At 49.8% G+C, this 10208-nt stretch overlaps 3 protein-coding genes and 1 pseudogene across 3 annotated transcripts; 2 read left to right on the forward strand and 2 right to left on the reverse strand.

Annotated features, from left to right (window-relative positions):
- Window positions 1-3435: 3435 nt before the first annotated feature.
- LOC149279646 (histone H2A type 2-B) lies at window positions 3436-3828 on the reverse strand. Its single transcript, XM_089500987.1, has one exon. It carries the CDS (start codon window positions 3826-3828, stop codon window positions 3436-3438), a length of 393 nt encoding a protein of 130 aa, XP_089357113.1.
- Window positions 3829-4180: 352 nt separating this feature from the next.
- Window positions 4181-4561, forward strand: LOC149279647 (histone H2B 1.1-like). Its single transcript, XM_089500995.1, has one exon. The coding sequence runs from the start codon at window positions 4181-4183 to the stop codon at window positions 4559-4561; it is 381 nt and encodes a 126-aa protein (XP_089357121.1).
- Window positions 4562-6317: 1756 nt separating this feature from the next.
- On the forward strand, window positions 6318-6728 carry LOC149279648 (histone H3). Its single transcript, XM_089500961.1, has one exon. It carries the CDS (start codon window positions 6318-6320, stop codon window positions 6726-6728), a length of 411 nt encoding a protein of 136 aa, XP_089357087.1.
- A 495-nt stretch (window positions 6729-7223) lies between these two features.
- Window positions 7224-7913, reverse strand: LOC149279649 (histone H1 pseudogene; annotated as a pseudogene).
- Window positions 7914-10208: the final 2295 nt, after the last annotated feature.

Here is a 10208-nt window from a genome sequence, read left to right on the forward strand (position 1 = left end):
AGATATAGATATAGATATAGATATATATACATATACATATATATACATATATATATATATATATATATATATATATATATACATATATATACACATATATATACATATATATATATATACACATATATATACACACATATATATATATATACATACATATATATATATATATATATATATATACATATATACACATATATATATACATATATATATATATATACATTTTTATATATATACATATATACATATATATATATACATATATATATATATATATACATATATATATATATATACATATATATATATATATATATATACATATAGAGATATCTATCTATATCTATCTATCTATCTATCTATCTATCTATCTATATCTATATAGCTACATCTATATACACGTCTATATCTATACATCTACATCCCTACATCTACGGCTCCATGCCCACAGCTCTATAGACATATCTATACATCCACCCCATCGACTTCCAGGGTTTTCCAAGCAACTTGGCCTGCCGGAAACGGGGACTTAGAGCGAAAAACGCCGGACGGCCGCGAGCAACTACCGGGGCGGGTAGGACCGCCGGTGCGGCACACGGGCTGGGCCTCCCGAGGTCCGGGGAGCCCCTGGCGGGACCCTCGGGGGTCTGCCCCATGGTGGTCTTCCCGGGACCCGGCCCGGGACTTGGGCGGGTTGGACCGCCGGTGCTGCACCCGGGCTGAGCGTCCCGAGGTCCGGGGAGCCCCTGGCGGGACCCTCGGGGGTCTGCCCCATGGTGCTCTTCCCGGGACCCGGCCCAGGACTTGGGCGGGTTGGACCGCCGGTGCTGCACCCGGGCTGAGCACCCCGAGGTCCGGGGAGCCCCTGGCGGGACCCTCGGGGTCTGCCCCATGGTGCTCTTCCCGGGACCCGGCCCGGGACTTGGGCGGGTTGGACCGCCGGTGCTGCACCCGGGCTGAGCACCCCGAGGTCCGGGGAGCCCCTGGCGGGACCCTCGGGGTCTGCCCCATGGTGCTCTTCCCGGGACCCGGCCCGGGACTTGGGCGGGTTGGACCGCCGGTGCTGCACCCGGGCTGAGCACCCCGAGGTCCGGGGAGCCCCTGGCGGGACCCTCGGGGGTCTGCCTTAGGTGCTCTTCCCGGGACCCGGCCCGGGACTTGGGCGGGTTGGACCGCCGGTGCCGCACCCGGGCCGGGCGTCCCGAGGTCCGGGGAGCCCCGGGCGGGACCCTCGGGGGTCTGCCCCATGGTGCTCTTCCCGGGACCCGGCCCGGGACTTGGGCGGGTTGGACCGCCGGTGCGGCACCCGGGCCGGGCGTCACGAGGTCCGTGGAGCCCAGGGCGGGACCTTCGGAGGTCTACCGGCCGGGGCCGGGACCTGGCCGGCACCCGGGCTGGGCTTCGCGAGGTCGTTGGGAGCCGGCTCTCTGGAACAAGCAGCAGCTTCCCTATATATCCGGCGGAGGGTGCCTGACGTCCCTGGCGAACCGGGACGGAGTTCCACGTCACCACCGGGAAAATCCGGCAAGGCATGCCGACTTCGATGGAGCGAGGGTCGAATGCGGCCGGCAAATCCGACCTCATTGACTTCCAGGGTTTCTCAAGCAACTTGACCTGCCAAAAACGGGGACTTAGAGCAAAACTGCCGGCCGGCCGCGATCAACTTAGGCGGCCGGGAACGGGCACTTTGGGCACATCGACATCTACAGGACACCTAAATGGATAAATCTGGATGGAATTTTCTGTCTTTTTACCTAATTTTGTGAGGATTCAGAGGGAAAATGAAAAAAACAACAGATTTTTTTTTCTAATTCTTGCTACTTTTTACTAAATTTCTAATTCTAAATTTTCAGCTAATCATCCAACTATGGTATCAAAAGAAAGCTCTATCTCTCCTTGAAAAAACAATATATAGTTTATATGGGTACACTATTCACAGTAAAAGAGAATCATCGCTGAACCGACATAGCGCAAAAATGGCAAAATTTCTCCGGGATTGAAGGGGTTAAACATGCCAGTAGAGGGCACCAACACTTTGGATCCCTTTAGTACCCACTTCTCCCCATTAAACCATTCCAAATCCCATCCCTCTCCATCTCTCTGCCATCACAGCTATCCCAGTACCTCTACACTAACCTTTATATGTGAAACCTGCCTGTGTTTGCTCTGCTACTTCTGTCCCCCACATATTGATCCCTACTCCTATCACTCGCAATCACCAAACTTCCCCGGAAAAGCCGGCGTTTGTACGATAGCCGCACTGCCTGATCGCCACCTCTCTAGCGGCTCCAGTGACAAGGGATCCCCAGTCTCTGCTGGGGTGTCTGGGCTACGAGAGCCGAAGTCCATGGGTAGGGCAGGAGATACATGGATGAGGTAGGACGGGAAGGGACAGCCGATAGCCGCGCCGGGGCAGTTATGGTTAATGAGGGTCTTTAGGGTTAATTTAGGGGCAGTAATGGTTAATGGGGTGTTTAGGGTTAATTTAATAAAGTTAACTAAAGGTGCAGTTAGAGGTAAAGCAATCTAAAGGTGGGCAATCTAAGGGGAATCTAAATCCTGGGGGCAGTTAAGATTATTAATGTATTTATTTATAAAAGTATGGTGTCAGTGATATTCTCTGAATGGTTCGAATCTCTGCACGATTCTCTGCCTTCAGTGACATCGCTACAGTAGGCAGACAGGCAGGAGGGTTCATTGACCCTAATGAAAGGGGCGGGGCCAATCGTTAGTTTGACTGCAGGGAGGGACTGGGGAAACAGTAACTCCTATGAGTCACACTGAGTGACCCGAAGATTTGGATCATGAATCGGATCATTTCAATGAACGACTCGAAATGATCCGATTCACTTTACTGATCTGAACTTCGCATCACTACTTTGGGGTATATGAAGGGTTAATCCCTTCTTAGCAATTAAGCTTTCAGAGGCAAGGGAGATGTCTACAGTGGAGCTACTCACGGGTCTCTCTCACAGTGATTATCAAATTCATTAATACGTTCCCCAGACCATTGCCAGCTACACCATCACACAACTGCGGGATTCCCCGGCTTCTGCCACTTTAATTTGCGGTAAACCACAATTTCCTATGCAATGCTGCCACCGTGTGGTAGCACTTGCCCACCCACCTTTCTTGAGAACCATATTTATCCATTTAAGTGCTGGCAGCTTTGCCTCGAATTTTAACCCTGAAACGGACGGGGGGGGGGGGTAGGGTGTATGATGTAGCTTGTATGAATGGTGTTTAGCCACCGTTAAACTCAGCAACTAAACATCGGGCTGAACATCTGCAGTGGAAAACAGTTGCCTTTAAAGACGTTTGCAGCAAGTTTATAGCAAGGGAAGATATAGCTTGTTCCAGAGATTATGGGTGGCTCTGAAAAGAGCCGTTGGTGGTGCTGGCTAATTGCCCTGCGGTTACCGATTGCTGCACTCACTTGCTCTTGGCAGGTTTGTGGCTCTCTGTCTTCTTGGGCAAGAGCACCGCCTGGATGTTGGGTAGAACACCTCCCTGAGCAATGGTGACCCCGCCGAGCAGCTTATTGAGCTCCTCGTCGTTACGAACGGCGAGTTGCAGGTGGCGAGGAATGATACGGGTCTTTTTGTTGTCGCGTGCAGCGTTACCAGCCAACTCCAGTATCTCAGCAGTCAGATACTCCAACACCGCTGCCAGATACACGGGTGCGCCGGCGCCTACTCTCTCGGCATAATTACCCTTGCGAAGAAGCCTATGCACACGGCCGACAGGGAACTGCAGACCAGCACGAGAAGAACGTGTCTTCGCCTTAGCGCGAACCTTTCCACCTTGTTTTCCTCTGCCAGACATGCTTTTCGCTCGACAAAGGACCACGCGGATAATAGATTAATAAGCACGTTACAAAGAACCGCCGCTCACTTACCCAGCTATTTGTAGCTTCCCCCGTGACGCTCATCGTCACTGATTGGTTCCTTTCCAAAACAGCCAATCGGGTGGAAATAGTCTGAGACACCAATCGGTGTAGGCACTGCGGTTCATGGGCGGCCGCATCTTCTCACGTGACATCCTCATCGAATCGGCCGCGAGACAGCAAAACAGCCTTATTTGCATGCGGTGCCTATAAAGGGAAGGGCCCAGCGCAGTAACACTTCAGCGTTCATCCTGTTTGCCTGCGTTGCGTCTTGGAAGGACAGCAGACGCGATGCCTGATCCAGCGAAGTCTGCGCCTGCTCCGAAGAAAGGCTCTAAGAAAGCTGTTACGAAGACCCAGAAAAAAGATGGGAAGAAGCGCAGGAAAAGCAGAAAAGAAAGTTATGCGATTTATGTGTACAAAGTACTGAAGCAGGTGCATCCCGACACTGGCATTTCCTCCAAGGCCATGGGCATCATGAACTCGTTTGTCAATGACATCTTTGAGCGCATTGCCGGGGAAGCTTCACGCCTAGCCCACTACAACAAGCGCTCCACCATCACTTCTCGGGAGATTCAGACTGCTGTACGCCTCCTCCTTCCTGGAGAGCTGGCCAAGCACGCTGTGTCCGAGGGCACCAAGGCTGTTACCAAATACACCAGCGCCAAGTAAAGTTCTCGTTCTCTCACTTATTAAACAAAGGCTCTTTTGAGAGCCACCCACATGGTCTGTCTCAGAGCTATGTAACTGATCTAGCCCCTTTTGTCGGACTGCTAGGTTTGGGAAGAGCATTTGTGAGCATTGAAATGTGCTCCTCACTCCTCCAGGTTAGCTGGGGTATCGTGCCCATCGACCAAACTGCTTGGGAAGAAAAGCCCAAGGTGAAGGGGCTTCTGTGATGGCAACGACCTTTTCTCCTGCTGGGACCCAAGAGATTAACCCCTTCACCGCCAGACAGAACCAGCGTTGCAGAGAGAAGGGGCTGCTTTACCACTGCGGCTAGCCGAAGCTGAGCTACATCATGGGGCTATTGACTAAGCCATGACTCTGTAGTGTCGTGGGTAGGACATGTGGCACACGGACAGGATAAGACATGAGGGGGCGACAAAGGCATAATCAAAATCACACACATACTGGGACGTACAGAATTAAGATAACCACACACTAGACGGAACCTACTAATCCCGGGCCGGCCCCCATTCAAGCCAGCTTTTGGAGGACACCAGCTGCTGATTCCAGCACATGTTCTGCAAACGGGCCCAACTCCCAGCACTCCGATCCTGCCAGTAACTCAATCTATAGCCAGACCCAGCCACTATTAAGCTGGCTATTTCAAGGTGTGCATAGAAAAACGCGAGCCGACACGGGGACAACATGATCATAGCCTAAGAGAGGGTGTGGGTGGCTCTGAAAAGAGCCGTTGGGTGTTCCAGTGACGAGTCAACAAGCTTAACCTCCAAAACCGTACAGAGTACGGCCTTGGCGTTTCAAGGCATACACCACGTCCATAGCGGTAACGGTTTTCCTCTTGGCATGCTCAGTATAAGTGACTGCGTCACGAATCACGTTCTCCAAAAACACTTTGAGCACACCGCGAGTCTCCTCATAGATCAGCCCAGAGATACGCTTTACACCTCCTCTGCGAGCCAAACGGCGGATAGCAGGCTTGGTGATACCCTGGATGTTATCCCGAAGCACCTTCCTGTGCCTCTTTGCGCCACCTTTCCCGAGTCCCTTACCTCCTTTGCCACGGCCAGACATGATCACGTTTACTCCACGAGTTTTACAGCACAATACTCGCCTACGGCCGGCCCGCTTTCTTTTATGCGTACTGGACGGACCTGATGGGGAACTGCACCATTCTGCCTCAAGGGGGCGTTGCTTTTTTCATATATGCTTCTCGTTGGTTGGCTGGAGAAGCTCCCAAGCGTGCCTCAGACACCGATTGGCTATTTAGGAATATCAAAAGCCTGCCCGCGGGAGATCGCTTTCGACGATCCCTCAGTTACCACTAGGTGGCAGCATATCGCTGTAAATAAACGCCAAACGGCGGCCAAGATAAAGGCGGGCTTTTAGCTGTCGCCGTATTGCTGTTAACGGTCAGCCAGTACACAGGTTCACTAGGTAGGAGGCTGACCAAAAGAGAGGAGAAGAAATAAATAAAAAAAAGAACCGCAGCTAACGAATAAATGACCGATTCGAGCATTTAATTTAATTAACAACAACAACAAAAAAAAGATAACTCTCTAACCGAAGTCTCTTGATCAAAGGCTGGCTTTTTCAAACCATCGTCCTAGCCTATGAAAAAGAGGGGCGTGATTAAGCGTATCCAATCACGTTTACCGCTACTCTATAAAGGGGTTGAGTTGGCCACAGAATCGTTACAGTTACATTGTATCCGTCGTGAATCAGATCCGCACGCATCAGTATGGCTCGCACGAAGCAGACAGCCCGTAAGTCCACCGGAGGAAAGGCTCCCCGGAAGCAGTTGGCGACCAAAGCTGCGAGGAAAAGCGCTCCGGCTACCGGTGGCGTGAAAAAGCCACATCGTTACCGCCCGGGCACCGTAGCGCTTAGGGAAATCCGCCGTTACCAGAAGTCTACGGAGCTGCTTATCAGAAAACTGCCTTTCCAGCGGCTGGTCCGTGAGATTGCTCAAGACTTCAAAACCGATCTACGTTTCCAGAGTTCTGCTGTTATGGCTCTCCAGGAAGCCAGCGAGGCTTACCTGGTGGGGCTTTTCGAAGACACCAACTTGTGCGCTATTCACGCTAAGCGGGTTACTATCATGCCAAAAGACATTCAGCTGGCTCGCAGGATCAGAGGTGAACGTGCCTAAGTAAACGCTGTGTGGGCGAACTCTGTTTCCCCCTCATCCTCCCACAAAGGCTCTTTTAAGAGCCACCACATTGTCACTCAAACGAGCTTATGTTTTGTGTTTCCCTTCGCATGCACGAAATCAACCCTGTTGCTCGTGGCCAAGCTTGAAACTTCTCACACCATTATCCCACTACTGAGCGAGCCGTTAAGCGGCCGAGTCACCGGCTGGGCATAACGAGTAACGGCAAAGCACAATCTTTAAGCCCGCCCCTTATCTCTATTCTGTTACGGACAGAGCTCCGAGCGAGAGCGCTGGCCGAATGTCAATCCACGCTTAACACACAAGTATGGGGCTAGACTTTCAGCGGGTGGCCCACATAGTCGCGGCCGGGTGTTTAAACGCTTTTTTTTTTCATTTTCGGAGGATATGATGGTTCTGAAAAGAACCTTTTGTGTGAAGAATTAAGTGGGAAAGCACACACCAGAGGCGCTCCAAAACCCACACCCCCCCTTCTCACTTTTTGGGGGCTGCCTTTTTAAGCTTGGGCTTAGCGGGGCTTTTGGCTGCCTTGGGCTTTGAGGGGCTTTTGGCAGCCTTGGTATTTGAGGGGCTTTTGGATGTCTTGGGCTTTGAGGAGCTTTTGGCTGCCTTGGGCTTTGTGGCCTTCTTAGCTGGGCTCTTGCCAGCTTTCTTCGCCTTAATCTTAGGCTTCTTGGGACTCTTGGGAGCGGCCGACGGTTTCTTGATCTTTTTCGGGCTTTTCTTCACTCCTGCAGGGGCTTTCTTGGGCGACTTCACAACCTTCTTAGGGGCTGCTTTTTTAGGCTTTACGGGAGTTTCCTTCTTCTTTGATGTCTTCTCTCTGCTCTCCAGCTGCTTCTTATTCAGCTTGAAAGAACCAGAGGCACCGCTGCCTTTCAGCTGGATCAGGGTCTCTTTAGTCACCAGACCCTTAAGAGCGAGCTTCAGGCGGCTGTTATTCTTTTCTACGTCGTAGCCGCCAGCAGCGAGTGCTTTTTTAAGAGCTGCGAGAGACACTCCGCTGCGCTCCTTGGACGCAGAGACTGTTTTCACAATCAATTCGGAGACACTGGGACCGGACTTCACAGGCCGGCTTTTTGCAGCTGCCGGCTTCTTCGGCTGTTTCTTCTTGGCAGAGGTTTCTGCCGGCGGAGGTGCCGGGGAAGGAGCTGTCTCGGCCATCTCAATGCCGCCACGAAAAAGCTGCAATTGCACGTAAACACGGGGTTAAACCGCCAGAAGTTTGGCTTTTATAGACGAGCTGCCGCACATTCATTGGTTCATGAGCGGTAGCCTGCGAGTCTATGATTGGACGCCGATTCTGAAACCTCCCCATGCTGCCGGGGCATCGCTGGATTTGCATTCAGGGGGAGGGGGGTTTGAAAGGAAAATATATTTACCGTTTGCGTGTAAACGTCTCATCACACTTCTAATTTTAGATCCTAACTCCAAAGCAGTTGAATTTCCTACACCGTGCAGCCGCCCCCCCCCCCAAAAAAAAACTGCCAGGGAACAGCACCCAAGAGGTGTGAAATAATAAATAAATAAAATAATGAATACAGATAATTAATAAAATAAATTATTTAATATCACCTATTAAAGATTAATTTACCCTTAAACTTAATCTATAAATTTATATAACCCAATCACTAATTATTATTTAAGAATAGCCTAACATTTATACATTAAAGAATAACATTAAAAATGATGGATATTTTTAACTAATAATAATCAATTAAATAATTTAAAATAAATTGTATTTCTACTGCTCGTGCCTGGCTGCCTGCCGGTCTGATGATTGTCTTAGGACTCGTAGCTGACAAGAGTTTACTTAGGGGTTATTTATTACTAACGTATTATATTATTTATTTTTCAAAATAATAAAAGTAATTATTAAGATTAGGTTTTGTCTTATCAGGACGTTTTATGTGCGAGAGTGTGTTTGTGTGTATTAGCGCGTGAGCATACGTCAGTGAGGAAAGGGTTATGCGTGAGAATGTGTTTGTGTGCATGCACCACTGTGTATTAATGATTTATATACTATTTCTTTAACGTGAGTGCGTGTGTATAGAACTAGAAAGGGACAATAACAGGAAAGATCCTTGTGAATTGTGTGTGTGTGTGTGTGTGCTTGTGTGAACTCTGTAAAACACAGCTTTACATCTATGATCATATAGACTGACCTCTGTATAATAACACACAGCCTGACTTCTGTACAAAACCTCCTGACCTCTGTATAAAACCACACACCATGACCTCTGTATAGTAACACACAGACTGACTTATGACTATACGTTAATATTGGGGGCCCAGAGCAGCAGAGTTGACAAGGACTAGCGTGCCCCCCTCCCCCTGCCCTGTAATCAGCCCTTCGAAGCCTGTATTTTTGTGACAGGGGGAGCCGGCACCAGACTTACTTAAGAGGGCGGGGCTTCCTCTTCAGCAGCCGGCACCAATACGGAGACAGGGGAGGGACTATCTAGCCGTCTACTGCCTCTCTCATTCTCCTAGCCCCTCCCCCGAGTGTCTGTTTGGATCAACCCCTTCCTTTCTTGTGTCTTCTGGAGATCCCAGATCTGCTCAAGGCAAGAAAAAGTTGGAGGACGGAGAGAGCGGATGGACGTGAAATTACATTTTTAATATATTTTTTAAATAACATTTTAAATGGATTCCTGCCTTGAATAGGGAGCCGAGTCCCGCTCCTTAGGTATTTAGTTTCTTGTTGTTCTTGTTGAGTACTTTGATGGTTTTGGCAGCAGTCCCGGTGTTCTTGTTGCGGTTTGGCAGCAGTCCCGGTGTTCTTGTTGCGGTTTTGGCAGCAGTCCCGGTGTTCTTGTTGCGGTTTGGCAGCAGTCCCGGGGTATTGATTGGTTGCGGTTTGGCAGCAGTCCCGGGGTATTGATTGGTTGCGGTTTGGCAGCTGTCCAGGCGTTCATTGACTTGGTGTTGTGATAAATGAATGCCGGCGAGGAGAGGGTGCCGAATGTTAGGTTAATACGTACGTGTTTGTTTTATATTAAATATATAAAGAAAAATAGGGCAGCCAGGGCAACCGATCTTACACGAGCCGCACCTCAAGCCCTGCTACTTACTTGTGGGAGGGTCTTCTGGCCAGCACAGAGGAAGCGGAGTTCACGTGACATCCTACTTCCTCTGTGCTTTAGCAGAGAAGGCAGAGGGAGGCCGCGCCCCCTGCTGAAGTCTGTGAGCGGCATCGAGGGAGCTGCAGTGCAGGTAAGGGGGTGGGGAGGGTGTTTGAATGATTGTGTGTGATTGAGGGAATGAATCTGTGAATTAATGATTATATGAATAAATGAGTGTGTGTGTGTGATAGCATGGATGTGTAAGTGCTGGAACCTAGGCATGATGGGACTGTGATTGCTGTTAGCAATCACACTCCTATCATGCCAAGCCAGCCAGTACATGCTGAAACCTGGCCAGCTGCCCCCCTTGTGTAGTGATGCTGCCAGCAGTATG

The sequence above is a fragment of the Sceloporus occidentalis genome, unplaced genomic scaffold (genome assembly GCF_023333645.1).
Source record: "Sceloporus occidentalis isolate IW3139 unplaced genomic scaffold, rSceOcc1.0.p SCAF_161, whole genome shotgun sequence".
In the NCBI taxonomy this organism is placed as follows: domain Eukaryota; kingdom Metazoa; phylum Chordata; class Lepidosauria; order Squamata; family Phrynosomatidae; genus Sceloporus; species Sceloporus occidentalis.

What these genes read in the sequence shown, in the direction of transcription:
- LOC149279646 (XM_089500987.1), bottom strand. Translation starts at nt 3,828, where the DNA reads ATGTCTGGCAGAGGAAAACAAGGTGGAAAGGTTCGCGCTAAGGCGAAG.
- LOC149279648 (XM_089500961.1), top strand. Translation starts at nt 6,318, where the DNA reads ATGGCTCGCACGAAGCAGACAGCCCGTAAGTCCACCGGAGGAAAGGCT.
- LOC149279647 (XM_089500995.1), top strand. Translation starts at nt 4,181, where the DNA reads ATGCCTGATCCAGCGAAGTCTGCGCCTGCTCCGAAGAAAGGCTCTAAG.